The 21,611-nt window shown below is 31.8% G+C and overlaps 1 protein-coding gene across 1 annotated transcript; it reads right to left on the bottom strand.

The window, feature by feature from the left end:
• Positions 1-2,048: 2,048 nt before the first annotated feature.
• Positions 2,049-21,196, bottom strand: LOC127698955 (A disintegrin and metalloproteinase with thrombospondin motifs 18-like). The gene is made up of 18 exons (XM_052202735.1): positions 21,167-21,196; positions 20,817-20,956; positions 18,433-18,516; positions 17,710-17,831; positions 16,161-16,295; positions 15,658-15,789; positions 14,388-14,520; positions 13,824-13,931; positions 13,502-13,641; positions 12,498-12,561; positions 11,218-11,281; positions 10,629-10,753; positions 9,942-10,074; positions 7,364-7,438; positions 6,205-6,296; positions 5,525-5,636; positions 3,873-3,962; positions 2,049-2,147 (listed from the first exon to the last, which is right to left on the bottom strand). The coding sequence occupies exons 2-18, from the start codon at positions 20,832-20,834 to the stop codon at positions 2,134-2,136; spliced, it is 1,641 nt and encodes a 546-aa protein (XP_052058695.1). The 5' UTR covers positions 20,835-20,956; positions 21,167-21,196; the 3' UTR covers positions 2,049-2,133.
• Between the last annotated feature and the right edge of the window lie 415 nt (positions 21,197-21,611).

Genomic DNA, 21,611 nt, shown 5'->3' with positions numbered 1-21,611 from the left:
GCAAGAAACCTATATTCCAAATAAAGTTATCCTATTACTCATAATAAGTGAGAAATTCACATGACGAAAAAACTATAATTTTTTTCCAAGCAGTCACTGAACCATGAAAATGAAGTGAAGTACAATGTACATATGACAGACAGAAACTTCATAACATAAGGTATCTGCATACAAGATATGAAGCATCCAGGTCTCCTACCTTCTGAAATATAAAAGCTTTATACAAATAGTTTACACAGCCACCGGATAGTAATACCAGGCGAGACAAAAATGGAGTTAAAAATCAAGTGTTTCCACTTTTTATACGACCGCAAAAAAATTTTTGTGGTCGTATATTGGAATGACGTTGGCGTCGACATTGGCGTCGTCGTCCGAAGACACATTAGTTTTCGCACTCTAACTTTAGTTTAAGTGAATGGATCTCAATGAAATTTTACCATAAGGTTCAATACCACAAAAGGAAGGTGGGGATTGATTTTGGGGGTTATGGTACCAACAGTTAAGGAATTAGGGGCCAAAAAGGGGCCAAAAATAAGCATTTTTGTAACTTCCATACATAACTTGTGTGTAAGTGTATGGATCTCTCTGACATTGTACCACAAGGTTCCATATCACAAAGGGAATGCTGGGATTGATTTTGGGGGTAATTGCCTCCAAATTTTAGGAATTAGGGGCCAAAAAGGGGCAAAAAACAAGTATTTTTCTAGTTTAATGACAATAACTTGTTTGTAAGTCTATGGATCTCTCTGACATTGTATCACAAGGTTCCATATCACAAAGGGAATGCTGGGATTGATTTTGGGGGTAATTGCCTCCAAATTTTAGGAATTAGGGGCCAAAAAGGGGCAAAAAACAAGCATTTTTCTAGTTTCATGACAATAACTTGTGTTCAAGTGTATGGATCTTTATGAAATTGTACTACAAGGTTCCATATCACAAAGGGAAAGCTGGAATTGAGTTTGGGGGTAATTGCCCAAAAAGTTTAGGAATAAGGGGCCAAAAAGGGGCCAAAAATAAGCATTTTTCCAGTTTCCAGACAATAACTTGTGTTCAAGTGTATGGATCTCTCTGAAATTGTACTGCAAGGTACCATACCACTAAGGGAAGGCTGGGATTGATTTTGGGGGTAATTCCCTCAAAATTTTAGTAATTAGGGGCCAAAAAGGGGCAAAAAACAAGCATTTTTCTAGTTTCAGGGCAATAACTTGTGTGTAAGTGTATGGATCTTTATGAAATTGTACTGTAAGGTTCCATATCACAAAGGGAAAGCTGGGTTTGAGTTTGGGGGTAATTGCCCTAAATGTTTAGGAATTTGGGGCCAAAAAGGGGCCTAAAAACAAGCATTTTTCTAGTTTCCAGACAATAACTTGTGTTCAAGTGTATGGATCTCTCTGAAGTTGTACTGCAAGGTACCATACCAAAAAGGGAAGGCTGGGATTGAGTTTGGGGGTGATGAATCATAAGGGGGTTCAAAAAATTTGGGGGGGGGGATTTTTTTTTCCTTTTTTTTCTTAAAAATATTCCATTTTAAATTGGTTATTTCTGATTTATATATAAAAGCAAATAATAATGATATGGTTTGAATAGGTAAATTAACAAATTTTAAGTTCTTAGACCACATTCATTCTGTGTCAGAAACCTATGCTGTGTCAAATATTTATTCACAATCCAAATTCAGAGCTGTTATAAGCTTGAATGTTGTGTCCATACTTGCCCCAACTGTTCAGGGTTCGACCTCTGCGGTCGTATCAAGCTGCGCCCCAGCGGAGCATTTTATTTTATATACAGGATTTATTCTCCATAAGAATTTGATGCAGTTAGTAGTAGTACCTGATACATTTAAACAGAATTGACATTGTGTCTTCACGGTAGAATAATTTAGTTTACCCGTAACATAAGATTCTAAATGACCTATTTGTTTTGGGAAAAGTTAAAGGTTAGTTTACACCCACCATGGCAGGCAGTTGATCTTGCTGGCCCTTTTGTTGTTCTGATAAAATTTGATTTTTAACACAAACTTAGTATGATTTTTTTTATTATGTACATAAGCTGAATGTCCATTAAGGAAAAATTACTCTTATAACATGTATAACAGCAGTCATGGTTTTACAATGTTAATTATTATCTGTCCACTCATCTGTCACTCCCTGAAAAAAATAAAATGAAATGTATATTAAGATGATCTGATTCAGATAAACCACAGACAATAATATGAAATATTGTGTGGAAAAAAATTTCCTATTGATAATTCCACAATCTAACATAAAAAAAGTTTCACTGCTTATGTTCAGTCAGTGATTAATATTGTACAAGTTGAACTGTTTTATGCACAGTAAGTTCACCTTTACTTGGAAACCTTCAAGCTATTAATTACAATCAGCCTTAGTGCTCCTTTATCTAAGGTCCAGTTAATACTCTACCAGTTAAATGACTAACACCACTAGCTAATTGATTAACAGTGTAGTGACAAAGGTCTTTCAAACTAAAATTATTCAAACCACATCTATAATTCTGCACAATGATGCAACCATGAGGGCTGACCCTTGTAGTTAAGTGCTATTTCTAATTATATTTTTCAAGTTTGGTGCATCAAACTATTCTGATTGGACAGCAGTGCTTTTTGAGAAATAAAAGTTGAACTGTGAGCTAATGATACCCCTGCTTTAAGTTAAGTAAAAGAGCAATGTATGAGAAAACTCATCACAGTATGCTTACAGAAAAGAGGAAACCAATTCAGGTGTTCATATTCTACGTTCATGAGAAAATGTCATACATGGCAATTATATAAAGGAATATACAAGTATTCAGTAAGCAGGAAGTCAATGAGTGATAAATGAAAAAAACAAGTCATGCTCACAGGAAGCTTGCAATCAAATTTAAGGAAGCCCTAAGAAAAATGCAATGAAAATATCATACATGGCCATTTTGTGCAAGAATATATATATATAGTATTTGGTAAACAGAAAGTTGATGAGGCACATATGTGAAAATGAGTCACACTTATCTGTCACTATACAGCATGCTAACAGGAAGCTTGCTAACAAATTGAAGGAAGCTCTGATAAGTAGTTATTGAGTAAAATGAGAAGGAAATTTCATGCATGGCCATTATGTGTATGACTATATAAGTATTTGGTAAACAGGAAATTGATGAAGGCTACATGTGAAAATGCATTGCACAGTAAAGCATGCCCACGGTAAACTTACATTCAAATTTAAGGGAGCACTGATTTGTAGTTCATGAGAAAAATATGACCCAAACTAGGCAACCTTTTGAGTGCAACATGTAAAAAGTCTATGCATAAACAATATATGTAGCTCCATAAGAGGGGGCAGGCCCCCTGGCATACATATACCCCACCCTAAAATCGCCTCTTCATATCAGCCTGAGGCATTGGCAGAGAACACGACTAGTGATTGCCAGTTAATATCTTGGACTGATATGGAATATACTGTGTCATGAATTTTCAACCATTTTTATTTATTTCTTTTTCTACTTTATAAATTATAAATAATTACTAACAATTGTAATGTCTGGGTGTTATTCAGTACATTTGGCTATTTGATGATCTTCATGGAAAGCCAATGATAGTACACATGCATACCAAATATCATTGACTTACCATTAGTAATTTCCCATTAAATGACCTTCTCACAAACTTTTAACAAATTGTTGATGGCAATGCCTAAGTCTCATTCACATGATTTCATTACAGGCAAGGCAATAAAACTGTGCTGCAAAACATACTTGCCCAGGTAGAACTCTTTCAATTCAAGCTGTTTAACCTTGGGAATTTTGTTTCACACCTTAAGAATATATAGATTAGATACAGACAGGTTTGCAATAATGGTTTGGAATAGGGTAATATTTACCTTGACATGGTTTTTGATCTGGTTTAGTGAACAAATAACAGTGTTTGTCTTCTACTAGAGCATTTAGTTTTGTGTCCATGCAACTGATTACTACAAAATTATAAAATACAATACAAATTACATTACTGTTTATTGCCAAATTAGACCTAAAGGGTATATGAACAAATTCAAAATATGGTTCTTGAAAACAAGCTTGTAATGACAGTAAATACATGAAATTTTTAATTAGAGGTTGTCTGACTAAATATCAAGTACTAGAGTATTAGCAAAATTTTCTTTGTTTCAAAAATTTGGTAAAAAGTATGCAAATTGCCATAACCTTGATACTGTTCCTTGTGGTCAAGTACGTGAATCTGATTGAGAATTGGATGGGAATCAAAATGTGGCAATCACCCCCGGTGTCAAGAGAGTGGGCAAACATGAACAAAAATCCAGAACAATATTCTAGTCAGATATTGCAATGTTCATTATTATTTGTAGGATATCAATCTTCTTAGATTTTGTGGTTAAATATGAACCATGAATTCAAATGTTCAACAAAGTGCAAATTTTCTATAGGCTTCTATGCCAAATTTGGCAAAACCATGAAATCAGTTATAAGCAAAAATAAACCAGTTCCTCAATCCACAAAAATTGGTACCCAAGAAAATAAATGAATCCACAGAAATTCATGGTTTGAGACTTTAAACATAACAAATAATAGAAAATTTATGTATTTCATTGGGTATTTAAATCTGTGGTATGTTTTATCTGCTTGTAATTGGAGAATGACAGAATTTTCTCAGTATGGAATTTAAGAACCAATTTGGTAAGACAATCAATTTGCATATGAAAGAGTTTGCCCATGGACCTTTCGCACAATTGAAAAGAGAAGTTTTTAGTTGCTTTTAAACCATTCCACTAACTGCTCTAAAAGACTACTTTTTATTTTTGATACTGGATTAATACTACACTTAGTCTTAACCTGCATCTCATTTGCACTTCAAGTGCTTCCAAGAAATCTGCTATGAATCAATATCTGTTTTAATATTCAAATACTGTAAACCAAATATTTCATATGATCCTTATTAACAATTTCTTTCCAAATCCTAAATTTTTTTTTAACACTACTTGTAAATTAACTTTCTTTTTGAGAATACTGTATTAGCCCTTTCTATACAATTTAAGGCAATTTTTATTCAGGATTTTCTAAATTTTATTAAATATTTTCATTACTTTTAACAGTATTCCAAATTTAACATGATGGGCTTACAATATTGTATACTGTAAATTCAGATATTACTGCATGCATTTATTTTTGTGAATCACTGATTACTAGTAAACAAATTGAAATCCAATCAATGAGATCCCAATAATTCTGTGAACAAGGTGAAATTAAATCACTACTGAAATTATTATGAATATGAGTTTTTATTATTACAAACCTGAAACTCACATTTCGCATTAATACAAAAAATCCCAATAATTTCTGAATTTACAGTATAAACACAATGGTTTTTTTTATATATTTCATTGTTTATTTGTATATAATTTGATTTTAAGTTGTCAGAGGGCCTCTGAGAAGATTAGTTTTATACTAACTGTGTTATCCTCTAAAATAAAGTCACTACCTACTTACTAATTTACTAGTTATTATTTTACATTATACTTACCTCTGTCTGCTGTTGATGTGCATTTGGATGACCACTGGTATTTGCTGGTATGATGCAGTGATGTATCATATCTGTAGCTAACATTAGCCGCTACAGATTCAAAATACGTAATCTGAAAAATTAGACAGAGTCATACTAATACAAGTACACTAATTACTAGGATTTAGTGCATTTCTTGTCATGACTATGTATGGAATATTTGCCACTGGAAGTTAAGCAAACTACAATCAGCAGTCAACATATTTGGAATTTATTAAAACACCCATTAGGAATTTAATATTCCCAACATATTTGTTAAATGTTAAAACAACAGAGCAACAACATCTTGTATTTAGGTTTTGCTTTTCTGTGATGTTACTTTTCAACTTTTTACAGTGTGAGTCAGTAAATCATGTACAACCTTTACAGGTTTTCCATTTGATTTTTAATTGATCTTTATTTTTTATCTTTATGAAATACTTTTTTTGTTTTTGTTTTCATGTTTTTAGTTAGAGGTGTTAGTGTCAAAGTTGTATGCAAAATTTTACCACAAAGTGTGACATATATATAATGCCCATTTACTGTTCCTTGACCTTAGAATGCTACATATAAAACACCAAACAATGCAGTAAATCTCACTGACAGAACACAAAAGATCTTTTCAAATGTATTAACCATCAGAATTTAATTAAGTGACTTACATATAAACTTATATTCCACAGAGATGGCTCAGGAAAATCTTTAAGTACATCTCCAAACCTCAAAGTTCCTCCCTTTTCTTCATATTCTGCTTCTAAATAAAATACAATTGTGTAATGTACAGGCAATATAGTTATATACTCATTCCAAATTCTGCCTGATTTATTAAAAAAAATCTTAATTTCAGTTGAGACAGGATCATAGGAGAGGTTTCAATTTCCCAAATCACAAATTCCTGCTGAAAAAGTCAAAGCTTCTTTCCAATATTCTAATCCAAAAGTAATATTCCATAAGTTTAACGAGGCAATGCTAAACATCCATCTCCCATAAAGTTACACCTAGAGAAACCCAACAAGCCAAAATTATCCTTATTAAGAATTTTTATAATAATCAAGCATTGAATGTTCTTTTTGCTTAATATGACTCATGTTACTTAAACATGTAACTATAACATCATATATATTTATAATAACACATACAGAATGAATGATCCTTAGTCAACAAACTCACATACCCTATTCCCACTTTTTAGTCCCTTTTTCAATACTTTCTATAAACAAAATCGTACAGGGCTTTGGTAAGAATAAATCTTTATTCAAATTTGAAAGAGAATAAACAACAAGAAACATAGGTTCTATCCAAACAATGTGACGAGAAATACTGCCATTGGAAACAATGACTACTGCACAAAGTCAATACACCAGCTCAATATTTTACATCCAAATTTGACCACTTCAGTGAAATAACAAATTCCAGACTTTAAAACTGCTGATCATCAAATGTTAAAGAACAACTATTGTAAGCAAAAATACCCAGATTATCATCTTTGCATTTCTGGTTCAACAAATTGGACTTTAAAGATTAACAAGAATGCAGTCATGTTGTAGTGCTTAACATACTTCCTACACGTAACTAAAGGTATCTGCAAAAATTTTAAGTTCATTCAACATATAGAAAATTCAAAGTATCGGCAAACAGGAAGCAGAAGTCTAACAGAATAGAAAAATGTTCAGACATTACAACTCATTGCTGTCAAGCAAATGGCCAAATATAAAGTCATTCTGTTCATTTGTACCTGAGAAAAGTGTTACAGAAATATTTGTTGGACAACTTAGTACGAACAGAAGGCATGTGAATATAATATAGCCCAATCTGACTTACCAATTTGTGTCCAGTCTGTATTATGGTTTGAGGCAATTATTCCTGTAGATCCTGCTGGTACTGTGTGGATTAAAACTACAAGATGATAATAATAACATTATGATTGGTACAACTTTTTCCATTAAACTAAATAATATGAGTTAAACTAAAAAATAATGCATTCTTTTCATTGGTATCAATTTTTGTGATTGGAGAAATATTATACTGTTTCTATGATACTTTTTTTTAATTCATAATTTGCTCCTTTAAAATTAGCTAACACGCTCTATTTTTTGGAGCATATTAATTAGTGGTCCACCCCTTATCACGCCAAACCTGATTGGTTTCTATTTGGGAAATCTTCCCAACAATACTGCTGAAAAATAATTATTTTTGTAAAAACAATGTAAATATCTCCTTTTAGTTCCTATAATGGACCAATTTCCCTTCTGGTACCCTGTTTAAATTATCTATAAAGAAAGTATACTTATTTACATGCAATTGGGGTTATCCATCAATTCATATTGCTGAAAGCGTTTTAAAAATAAAAAAAAAAAAACCAAGAATTTTATAGTTTTTATTCTTTGGGCCCTCAATTTGCACCTCTTTAAAGACCCAATGCACATAATTTTTGAACTGAAAACACTTTTCCTAAGAATTTTTTTTCACAGCAGGAGTGAGCTATCCATATACTATCAAAAGGTTTTGGAGAAATTGATGTGAAGACAAAAATTACCAAAGTTGCTGAAGTGTGAAGAGCAGGTCATAGCAACCCAATTATTATAGAAATATATTGCATCTTATAACAGAAACATAATACTGAAATGTAAAATGCATTATAAGGGCTGTTGAGTGATGACCTTGAACAGAAAAATTTACAAAAGTTATTGAAACATGAAATGTAAGTCATAGTTACTCAAAGGATGTAAGCAGTATTGTACTATCTAAAAGTTTTCTGTAAAGTTGGAACTTTTCTTGAGGGATTTATTTTGGCTTATTTCATTTTTTTTAAGAGAAGATCCATTGTGACAGGGCTCACACTACTTCAGAATCATAGGGAGAAGTGATTTCTCTTTTTGAAACTGATAGGGAGAAGTGGTGAGATTTGAAAGAAAAGTGCTCGTTCGCTCGCGGCACTACAATGTTTGGTTTTTACTATATTATAAAGGGCCATACGTATCCTTTTTATTCATTTTTTTATATTGTTCAATTCAAATCTGAGTATATAATTAAAGTGAACAGTTGTTTCAGTTTATGTCTTTAATAAATAATCATTTATAGTTGCACAATTATATTAGTCAGAAACTACCAACTAAATACCTAGCACTAAAAAGAACTGTTGTTATATCAAAAAGGAAAAGAAAGTATTATATATCAATTAAAGTTTAGTTAAAAAACTATTCTGTTTATCATGTTTATGAAACTCATTGTTTCTCATTAAAAAGATATCTAAATTTAACAAGGTTAAGCAACTTTAATCAATAAATTAAAATAATGCATATACATGGAAATATAACACATCAAGCAATGAGATCTAACCAAAAGTTTGTTAATGCGTATTGAATGCATAATTTTCCCTTTTGGGATCATTATTCTTCTGTCAGTTGTGCCATTCGTGCGTCCATAGTTATTATACCGGTAGTAAGAATCCAGATTTTGATCATAGCTGGTCCGTTTCCGATGAATCCCGCCTCCGATCCGTAGTTCGCACAAATATTTTAATGGCGGATGAAGAAAATTTACTAGTTATATATAAACGATGTTTGACAAGCAATTTGGAAAGGAATATGACGCTTTTAATGCAATAAATGGATTAATCATTAACCAAAGGCAATTTTCATCATGTACAAATGAATAAACAAACTTATTTTGCTGAAATTCAGAATTTTTTTATGTATGCTCTCGAGTTAAAATACAAGTACCGGAAGTGATAAAAAGTTGTCATATAATCAATCCATACTTTCACCTCTTTTCTAAAGAAATAAATCATTTATGTCTTTGAATTTCTTTACTTATAAATGAAAAATTGCTGTTTCGTCTTCTTGGTAAAAACTGAAAATGGCTTATGACGAAACCGACTGAAAGCGACTATAGTGAACACTAGGGCGACTAGATATCACTTTTGACGATCGGACAAAGCGAAGTGATGGGCGGGAAAGCGACTTCTTCGCCCCAGTTGCCTGCTAGCGTAAGCCCTGAGATCATTATCATAGACACAACAAATGCAAAAACTAAAACCTCAAAAACAGGTTTTGTCCTCAAAATCATGAATATTAAACACAGCAAAATTAAACCCCTTTCCAGTACTATACTGAAAAATCACTGATATTCCATCGTTGATTTCAGTGATGGATAAATGCAAAACATAATAGAACTGTACAGACTGATAGAAATATTGATGGACAAAGGTAAATCTACTTGTCCTAGCTCAGAATGTAGCTGATATTAAAAAAGATTTTAGTATAATAGTGCCCGGCCGCTCACAACTACCCAATAAAAAACCCATGGAGAAGGTGAACACCTTCAAGTTTCCATACATCCCCAACAATGTCTCAAATCATGAGTAAATAGTATTATAACATGTTTAAGTAAAACTTACAAGGTGTGTCTTTTAATGTTTGGTATTTTGTGTATTGACCATGATGTTCTTGACACATGCTGCCGTCACCATGACACGTACCACATTGATCAAACTTCAATCCAGATCCCATCTTCCCATCACAACCAAAGGACTGCAAAATAAAATAAATAGAGTTTGGATGACAAACAACTAAAGAATAGAAAAACAAGAATAAGTATCAATAAGACACAATGCCCCACTCATACTATTACATTTCTGTGTTCTGTGAACCACAAAATATGAGCCAAAAGGTTCACAACATAAAAAACTTCAAGTTGATGTGACTACACATTCATGGTTAACTAACTTAAGCCAAATTTTAACCTGATACAGGACTGACAAACAGACATACTAATGGACTGAAACATAGGTTGTAAAATATGATGTCCCTACTATTATAGGCTGAACATAGAATACAACAACAAAAGAACATCTCTAAATGTTTGATATTTTGTGTATTGACCTGCATGATGTTCTTGACACTACTACCATCACCATAATATACACCACATTGGTCAAACTTCAATCTGGACAACTCTGCTGTTAGCTCTAAATGTTAGTTTTTTTTTGGTACATATACATTAGATTGCTGTGTAAATAGACTTTGACCACCCATTTTCTCTTAATCATAAATTTCCACAATAAAAAGTCACTATATATTCCTACCTGAAGTTTTCCTTTGAAGCATTTACTAATATTATGTGAAGAAAGTTTTGGATACAAGTCGAAACCATCAGGATAAGCTACCCATGTCCCTTCTTGTGTTACTCTGCAATAGCATTCATAGTTTCCTATACAGGATGCAATAAAAGAAAAATTTACAATGTTAAAAAATAACAAGTAAATATTTAAAAGTTATATTTTGATAAATACATGTTACTTTTTTGCAAAGGCAGCGTCAATACTCAAAACTGTTTGAAAGAATAAGATTGCACGGATTTTCTTACCACTTACAATTTGAAGGAACATATCTTCAAATCAGAAAAGTCCTGTCACAGGTTAATCTACTCATTAACTTTAAAATTAAAACCTCACAAACAGGTTTTGTCCTAGAAATTGTGAAACTTAAACAGCAAAAATAAACCCCTTCACAGTATTATACTGAAAATTCACTGATTTGAATATAAACAAATATCATAGTATTTTTTTTTCTCATTTTAGTGAACTAACAAGAACTGCCATATACTTTGATTCTGTGGCAAATTTAACCTTTAATTTATATTCGTCTGATTAAATCCATTTATTTACAACATACCAGTTTCTGTATTGTGAGATTCACACCACTTTGTTTTGAGGTCATTTAGATTCTGTTTACATATCTGAAAAATGTTATGTACAAAAGATATACAACCTTTTTGAATAAGTATAAACAGTACGTTTTCTTTAACATTGCAAATGACCTTTTCTTGACAAATATTGTTTATTTTACACTAAACTGCATATTATGAAGACTTTAAAAATAAAATAAGTTTAAACAAATGCCATGTCCCCTAAAATATTGGCAAGTGTATTTCAAAAAGCTATTTATCACCATTATAGCTTTTATATCATTTTTTGACCTGATCCTATCTCACTCATCATGGATTAAATTCTTGTACATTTAACAATAAATATGAAGCTGTAATTTTAGAAAACGAAATGATGTATTAACAAAGAAGTACATTTTTGTATTCCTGTTAACCAGGAAACTTGAAATTCCATGAGCAAAATACTCTGTAGTCATATATCATATTTTATCATATTATATATTGTGTTGATTGACCAATGTCAAGTTAAAAGAGTAAAACAACAAGGTAATTTGTCATGGTCATCTGAGTGTTTATTAAATGTTACTTGTTTGTGAAGAATTTTGGAGTACATATGTAATTTTCCATATGAATGGAACCTTAGATAACCTACAATTACAAAAGTTTATTTTTATGCCCCACCTACGACAGTAGAGGGGCATTATGTTTTTCGGTCTGTTTGTCCGTTTGTTTGTCCATCCGTTCGTCTGTCCGTCCGTCCGTCTGTCCCGCTTCAGGTTAAAGTTTTTGGTCAAGGTAGTTTTTGCTGAAGTTGAAGTCAATCAACTTGAAACTTAGTACACATGTTCCCTATGATATGATCTTTCTAATTTTAATGCCAAATTAGAGTTTTGACCCCAATTTCACGGTCCATTGAACATAGAAAATGATAGTGCGAGTGGGGCATCCGTGTACAATGGACACATGCTTGTTTTAAGATTTCGTTTGGTTCTATAATTCTGAAAATTTTTCTCAAACTAAATATAATCTAAATAAAGATTTTTCTGTTTATCCAAATAAAACAGTAAATGCAAACAGCTATTTTAGGAGTAAAAACAATTTCTTAAAAAATCAATGCTTTTTCAGGCATATATATTGTAAATATTTAACATAAAGGAAACAATAAGACGATTTACCAAAACAATTTTATGCACCTCCAGTTTGGATATTTACAATTTCCATATATCAAGGTGAAGAAATTTAGAAATTCATTACTTTGTTTCATTGTTGAGAAATGAAGTCTACTTACCTTCATGTTACAGAGTCTGACATCCTCTTTTTCTCCGATACAATCATGTGCACAAACAGCCTGCCTAAGAAAAGAATTTCAATGCAGTTCAGTTCTTAACACATAATACATTCATTTTCTTGCAAAAATCCTGATAAATAATAAATGGTCATTACAATGGTTTTCTTTTAAACATCCTGATAAATATTCATTTGGTCATTGTTAGGAATTTTCTAGTATATGGCCAACTCTGAACTGCCAATCCTTCGGGCCACTCCCTAAAATTAAAAATGCAGCAGACAATTTATCATTAAAAAAGTGATTTAAGGGTAGTATCTTTATAATCCTGGCATCCATATTTTTCATAAAATATTTCCTACCCTAGAAGTACAGATTATTGGAGGTCATTATGTTTCCTAATTTTAAAAGTATATTAATTATCATATAACATGTATTCTGCTAAAAATACTGGTTGATGTGAACATAAGCATTTCATTTTATCAATGGAAGGCTTACATACTGAAATTTGGTCTAGGGGGTAGTTAAATAAAATATGTCTCAAGATTAGTAAGCCTGCCATTGGTGACTTAAAATCTTTTGTTCACGGACACAATAAAATTATAGGCATATTTACATACCAATAGACAATTACAGATAATAAGACACCACCTATAAAAACTTCAAAAGTATGTTTACATTATGGGACAAAAATTAACACAGCACAAAATTTACACCATACACAACTACAAAGGCAAGTTTGTATAAACTACTTCTTATACAGGTGCATATGTACTTTATGAAAAATGAATCCAAATGGTTTATTTTTCGCTTAAATTTCACAATAAAGATAAAATCATGAAAATATTCCTTTGTGTGATCTGTTCTTTAAAAGAAGATTAAAAACACAGACAAGAAAAATCTTTAAAAAATAAAACCTTGGTAAAAAGATTGGCACTAGAAATCACGAAAATAAACGAATTTACAGCAATTTGTCTATCATCAAATAGTAAGTAACTGTAACCTACTTATTTTGACAAGTTCTTCTTCGATGGGTAATACCACCACCACATGGTCTGCTACAATCTGACCATGCTCCCCAGGCTGACCAATGGCTTGGTGTATTACAATGACCTGTATATGGAATACATTTTCCTTTCATACACCACTGAAAGTGAAAAAAATATAACATTATTCAGTAATTAAAAAGGGTACATTATTTTTTATCCATAAAAACATAAAAAAGAGGTTAACATACAGTTTTTAACAATAGATAGGTGTATATATACAATTTGTCAAACTCTAAATTGCCCAGAGTTTAGAAAAAAGTAGACTAAATGGTATACCCACCCTGAGTTGACCATCTTTGAAACAGTCAGTTTTATCCGCCATTGGTGCTCCTGTTATACATTTATGCTCATTATCTGGAACCTGGCATGCCAGACTTTCACATGGATCCTGTAATCATATCAGTTTTATTAATTTTTTCCTAAAATGTTGAATTTAAAATTCTTAATTTTGAGCTTAGGAATGATTGAATTTATACTTGTATGTTAGTAAATTCATTCAACAGTATTCCTTAGGGCTGTTCCATTAAAACATGCATGGTACCCAGGGAAGGCACTTTAAAAATGGGGTAACTAACTATAGAGGCAATTTAGAATTTCTCATTACATTTTCACTGTTCAAAATTATTTTAACACCCACCCATAGTTGACATTCAAAGTGCTTTCCCTGGGTCTCATGTATGTTTTTATGAAACAGCTCTCAGTTAAAGCTGATCTAATAATTCAATTTTATCTGTTCAATGCAATTGCAGAAATATATGGGCATAAATTTATTGTTCTGGTTATCTTTTAGCAACAAATTACCAGTAGTGAAATTAAGTACATGTATAAATAAAACCATCCAAACCTTATTGGGCAAGCTGAAGCCACAAGATGTATCATGATGGGCAAATCTACACTGCTGATCTTTATCATAAATCTTTTGACGTCCTGGCATTATTTGTAATGGGAAATCATTTAAACATGATGAACTGCTACTTCTAAAAGTACATTTGATAGAACAGTTATTCTTGGTACGACAAATTCCTGAATGAAATGATATTGTACATTTTTAAATATGAAATAACAATTAGAAAATTTTGATTTCTGGACAATTAAACAACACTCGTTTGAGCAGTTAATTTTTCATATTTTAAGGGTGAGAGGTTGGAGATATTTTTGGAAGTAAGGCATGTTGTTATGTGTACAGCTTTATGCAATAAGTATGTGTCACCAATAATTTTTTGCTATATATTTCAAAAAAATGATTTTGATGACTTTTATGGTTGGATTTTAACAAACACAGAATTGTCTGAAGTCTATTTGTTTATTGGTCATTGTTTTGTCTTCAGTTGGTTTGTTTTCTTCTGATGTGAACATGTTTAATAATTCTTTAACTTCTAATTTGGTTGAAATATATATAAAATTTTAGGATTAAAAATAATCCTTATGTTTATATCATCAGAAAATGAGAACACTCCACAACAAAAATATAACCAAATAAGCAATAAACCTGTGACAATTCTGCATCTATTGGTACCAAGTTGATTTAATAACCAACCAGAAATGACTTCACAATAATTTTTTTTTAAATATATAGCAGACTATAGTGACAAATACTTATGGTATAACATTGTAGCTGTGCAATAATTAAGTGCAAAATAATCCTGTACTCACTGTGCACTGATGCATCACAGACTGTTGTGTGTTAAGATAATTTACAAATGATCCCAATCCAAAACTACTTTATTACTTTTAGTGCTTCAAGGAAAGCAGCCTGGAATCCTTCCTCATTGCTCAATATATAATGCATTCATTACCTCTGACCAACATATCATGATATCATAGGTATACTGTTAATTCAGAAATTATTATCAGGTTTTTATTAATGTGAATAATGCAAATTTGGTGAGTATCGCAATAATAAAAACTTGCATTCTTCCTTATGAGACATATACCCATATGAAGATTTTCCTGTAATCACAATATTTAATCTTTCATTTTTATCCATCTTAAAAAATCGCGATAATAAAAAATAAAATGCACCCAACAATTTCTGAATTTACAGTAATAAAATTGTCTACTTATATGGTACTGTTATAAACTCTATTTATTAATTTTGACAGACAATATCTTACTTTAGGAATCTATCTAATGCTCTGGAACTACATGTTGACCAGTGCAATCCCATGCTTCCTGTATAACCCTGCGTACTCATAATATTTCTACTGATTCCACAGGGAGTATTTTCATCATGAATCATGCCTAACCTGTAAAACACAGAAATGTTATCTAAATAGGCAATAAAAATTTGAAAGCAGAAGTTCAATTATTAAAAAGAAACCTATTCAATGTTTCAAAAAATATGTTTTTTCCCTAAGAAAATTCTTTGCTTCTGCTTTCAACAAGATTTTATAAAAAAAAATTTCTATAAGACATTTGATGCTATTTTTTAAAAAACTTTCAGAAATATTCTTGTTGAAGTTTGATAAATGGGCTCTAAAGAGGCCATTGTTTGTTCTTGCATAAATAATGTTGAACATTGAATTCTAACTCTGAAATAATATTATCTAAAATGCATTTCACTAAAATTTGGCCCCAGATATGATTTTATATAATGTAGATACATTGATATACATACAAATGTCCTAAGTCATGAGTCATGGTGATTGCTGTACTGACAAGTCCAGAATCTATGGCCACCAAACAACTGTGGTCAGGATTGCACATTCTTCCTTGATGGGTTACAGCTAAATTAGCAAGGGTTTCATTATCCCTAGAAAAAATTAAAGAGGCATTCTTGAATTTAAGTGATTCAAAGCATATGGTATAAAATGTAATTAACCAGTGGCTCAAAACAAGGCTGTATTACTAAGCCTTCTTAAATGTGGCCCACTTACTTTGTATACTGCATAAAAATCATTATGTTACAGAGGCAAACCATTCAACTAAAATTGAGAATGGAAATGGGGAATGTGTCAAAGAGACAACAACCTGACAGAAGAGCAGAAAACAGCCGAAGGCCACCAATGGGTCTTCAACACAGCGAGAAAATCCCGCACCCGGAGGCGGGCTTCAGCTGGCCCCTAAACAAAAACGTGTACTAGCTCAGTGAAAATGGACATCATACTAAACTCCAAAACATATAAATGAACTAAAATTAAAAAACATACAAGACTTACAAAGGCCAGAGGCTCCTGACTTGGGACAGGCGCAAAAATAGGGCGGGGTTAACATGTTTTGTGAGATCTCAAGCCTCCCCCTATACCTATAGCCAATGCAGAATAAACAAACACACAGCAATACGCACAGTAAAACTCAGTTTAAAAGAAGTCTGAATCTGATGTCAGAATAGGCAACAAAAGAAACTAAGCAAAATGGCGATACATAAATTAACAAAGGACTACTAGCAGTAACTGACATGCCAGCTCCAGACCTCATTAAACTGATTGATTGAAAGATTATGTCTTCATCATATGAAAATCAAGCACAATCCCTCCCGTTAGGGGTTTAGTATCGTACCATCATAAAATATATGAGAAGAACATAACCCGTATCATGCTAACAACTATATATTTTTGGGTAAAATATATCTGAGATTTCACGAACAAACAAAATTTCGACTGTGAACCAAACTGCATCAGAACTACATCTGGTTGCCATGTTTTTTGGTATTTTTTTATCTAACCGGATTAGTATAGTGAAATTTTAAAATAGACCTTAGACAAATTATTCTTGCAATTTTTTTTCATGCAAGTTCAATAGTTTCAGAGGAGATAAGAATGTGAAAATTGAAAGGGTAGAATAAGGTATAGATATTGTGGCTTCATATCTGCCTACAGTAAGGAGGCAAGTTTATTAGCATAATATGAACTATTCTTTAAACCTAAGAGAGAAGAGGATATTGAAAACTGACCAACCAATCAGATTATAAACAGCTTCAGACAACATTGCTTTGAAAGATTTTAAACCTTTTCTTTAGATAGACAATTAAGTCAAATATAAATAAGAAGATGTGGTATGAGTGCCAATGAGACAACTCTCCATCCAATTCACAAAGTGTAAAAAGTAAGCAATTATAGGTCAAGGTAATATATATGGCCTTCAAGTTTGTTTGCTGGGAGACAGCTGATTCATATAAATGTCATGGACAAATCTAATTTAACTGTTTTCCTGTAACAATTACTAACTTTGTTATATAAATTGCAACATCAGAATTTCCCTGGTGATTATCATTTCTATGATTTCTTCGAGAAGCCCATCTACAGAAACTACAAAGTGATGATACACAATCTGGTGTCTTTGGTTCTGCCTAAATTTTAAAAAAGAAAACTACATACAATATCTTTATACATTTTCTAGCTAAAATAAGGTTTACCCAGGTGTATTCCAATCACCTGGTTACAAGTATTTGCATTGAAATGGGGGATTTAAAATTTCTTGTGTGTTTTATAAATTTATGGTATTTTAGTGAATGTCATATTGTTGGACAAGAAGATGTGTAAAGCCCTTTCCAACAGATTTTTACAGTTTATTCTAATAATTTACTGTAACATTAGTGTCCCAGATTTGGGAGGGTTGCCTGCTCACAAACATGTTTAACCCTGCCACATTCTGTATGTGTCTGTCCCAAGTCATGAGCCTGTAATACAGTGTTTGTTGTTTGCCATACATGTATTGTTATTTAGTTATTGTGTTTAGCATAAATCAGACCCTTGGTTTTCTCCTGTAAAATTTTTTCACATTTTTAAAGTTGGCTTCCTTTAAGGTATATCATAAAGTATAGTTTGCACATTGTTGAAGGTTGCAAGCTGACCTGTAGTTGCTTACAATCTCATCTTTTGGTCTCTTCAAGTCTTGTGGATATTTGTCTCATTGGCAATCAAATCACATTTCCATATTTTAATATTTACCAATGATCTGTCCAAAAATTCTACTTTGTTGACAACTATGTTCAGAGGAGTGCTTAGGGTACTGTCTTTGAATAAATTATGCACCTGTAAAGACAAGTCATGGAAAGGTTATTTCTAGACACTAAATACTTAAATAATCATAATACCGTAGTTGAAACCACTGTTTTTTTCAAACTTAAAGTCATAATGACCCATTTTATAAACAGCTGATTTTGTTATGATTGTTATTGTATAAGTTGCACAAGATTAATTGAATCATGTGCTGCTTGTGATTGTGCCTTCCAAGGTCAAGGATAAAAGGGAGAATTTAAGTACTAACAAAACTATAGTTTAACCCTGACAAGTATTTAAGTGCCTGGTGTCATTAGTCAGGAGGCTCTTCAGTATTTGTTGCTGTCCAAGCATATTTTCCTGTCTACTGAGATTTCTGTGTGGACGTATCTCTTGAATTGATTTACAATTCATCTATTCTTTGAGAATTTGGATGTTTTTCATTCAGTGAAGCATTTCTTCATTGTTGAAGGCCATATAGTGGCCTATAGACTTCTATTTTTGTAGATTGGGTTTCTTCTTCATAAATGTTTGACTTGTTTCCTTTTTTCATGTATTTAACATCATGTTAACTTTTCAAAATTTTTGTGAATGGTATACCATGTATCTAGTAGAATATAATTTATTCGCATAAGCTTAAAAAAAAATATTTAGAAAACTTGAAAACTATAGCAAAAAATTCATGAGATAGACCTGAATATGAATGAAGTGTTGCCACTGGACATGAAACAAGCAACAATTAATCAATATCATACATGTGAACCTCCCGACGGGAGTACAATAATCCCATTTTCAGGGGTCTCCTCCAGACCTCCCGTTGAAGAGAAAAAAATCCTGTGTATGAAATATTTCATGAATGAAAAATTTCAAATCAACATATCTGGTGTAACTGACATTACCTGAAGTTATATTTTACCTGTAAATCAATTAACATGTATAATTTTATGGCTTCACTTGTCAGCTAGGGTGTCAAACATACTGGTAAGCAACGATTTTTACCTCAGGCTAACTGCCGTTGTGTAATAAAAACTTGTGTATTTAAAAATAATTGAAATGAATTTTGGGTTACTTCCCTTGATTTATCCTGTTTTAAGTTACTTTCCTTTAAATAATGTAAATTTTTAAAAGAATATAAATAAAATAAAAATTGAACAAATAATCATAAAAGGATGGTAATTAAATGATTTTAAATGTCTTAAGACAAATAAAAAAATTATAATTTGAAAATTATTTAAGGGTTCTATACTTCCTTACAAGGCTTAAATTGAAATTTATGTAATAACTATGACCCAACTTTCTAGATTGAAAGTAAATCTGCCTTTCTGCAGATAGTGAAACTAATAGAAAAAAAAAAAAAAAAAAAAAAAAAGATAGTGAAACAAATGTTTTGATTGCAGTGATTGTTCTAAAGAATAATGATAAAAAAGATAGAAAATAAAGAATGTTGAATTGAACATGTTGAATAAAGATACAGTAAATTTATAAGTACAAGGGTACTATAAACATAATACATTTGGATGGAAAGTTGAAGAAAACACACTTTAAAAGACAATTTCTACAGCACACGGTTACATTTACGACAAAATTTATGTCGATTAAAAACCTCCTGACCTGAGTCCTAATCTCCTGACCAAAATTTCCCAATCTCCTGATCTGAGTTTCACAGTCCATCACATGTATGCAATATTGCATGAGATACAGGTTCTAATTCCTAACATGACATTTAAAATACATCAGATCTGTCTGTCAACCATTTTTTTGTAACCAGGTTATTTCATTTGATCTTTATTACAAATTGTTATGACTTAAGATGGATTAAGTTGGCTCTACCTAAGATTTAGATTTTATACCAAAGTTTCACCTTAACAAAATTAGTTTCAGCACTTGTCATTTTCAAAATACCTTTTGATAAAAATTAAATTGAAATTGACCATTTGCCAGACATTTGATAACATAAATTGTTTATGCTAAAATTGAATGGAACGTTCAGCAGTCTTCACGCTTAACCACAAGTCCTACGGCCCTGGCTTGTAAAATTGTTTTCAGGCTTGTAAAATTCTTCTCTACAAGCCAACAGAATCCAACTAAAATTTTCAAAAAATTGAGCTTCGGGCTTGTGGACTCAAAAGTTTATCGTGAAGGCTGAGGTAGTATGCATTTGCCCTTTTGTAAGTTAAAATGTCCTGACTACTTTGCTGTCTTCTAAACAGTTCATGGTTTGCAAATACTTTGAATAGGTGGAATCCCATGCTAACTGACATTTATTTATTCCTCCATAAACTACCTTTAATCTTAATGCCCGATGGAGTGTCGATCTTGAATCTATTACTTACAATCTTCATTATATTCATAATGTAAGACCTGGTCTCCACAACACTTCCATGAAATCTTTGGATACTTGGATCTGCTACAATCCAGGTTTGCAAAATGTTTGGTACAGAACTTCTCTTTTGTAATCTGACGGGAATAAATACTAAAAAAAAAGAATATAAGTTGGAAAAATGAAAATTAACTTAATAAATGTGTTGTGACTGAAGCTCTTTTCTAGATTTACATTCATCAGGAACACTAAGTGACTCATACCTAAAAATTTGAATGTCAAGGATGTGTAACTACCTTGAAGCATTATGCACAGAGTTATATTATTCTTGAGATTTATTACCGAAACTTGTTTTGTGCTTACTACTGTTTTAATCTTTTTAATTCCTCAAAGATATGTTTACAAAATGATATGAAAATAAATACATTTATTAAAACTAACAAACCTCCAAGGATTGGTAAATTGTGTTTATTTAGTTTTGCAGTCATTCTTTTCGCTATTGAGCAATTAATTTTATTTTTATTTCAGATCAGACTAACAGTCACAGACAACACGTGGTATTTCTATGTCCCCTGCACTGTGTTGCACATTGTACAACAAGCAAACGGTACACCATATACATATGACTTCAATGTCATTTTGAAGTTTGGAGGAGTTGTACCTATCAAAACCATATTATCTGACTTTTATTAGTTTTATATATTTCATTTTCTTGGCTACCCACCTAATGACTTGTTGCATGATTCGTTCTCGTCCACAATAGTAGCTAGAACTATTTGAAAATTAAGATTGACTATGCGAATGCAAA

Source organism: Mytilus californianus, unplaced genomic scaffold, assembly GCF_021869535.1.
Source record: "Mytilus californianus isolate M0D057914Y unplaced genomic scaffold, xbMytCali1.0.p SCAF_4, whole genome shotgun sequence".
Lineage (NCBI taxonomy): Eukaryota > Metazoa > Mollusca > Bivalvia > Mytilida > Mytilidae > Mytilus > Mytilus californianus.
Note: the sequence above shows the minus strand (reverse complement) of the source record. Positions and strands in the feature narration are given on the sequence as shown.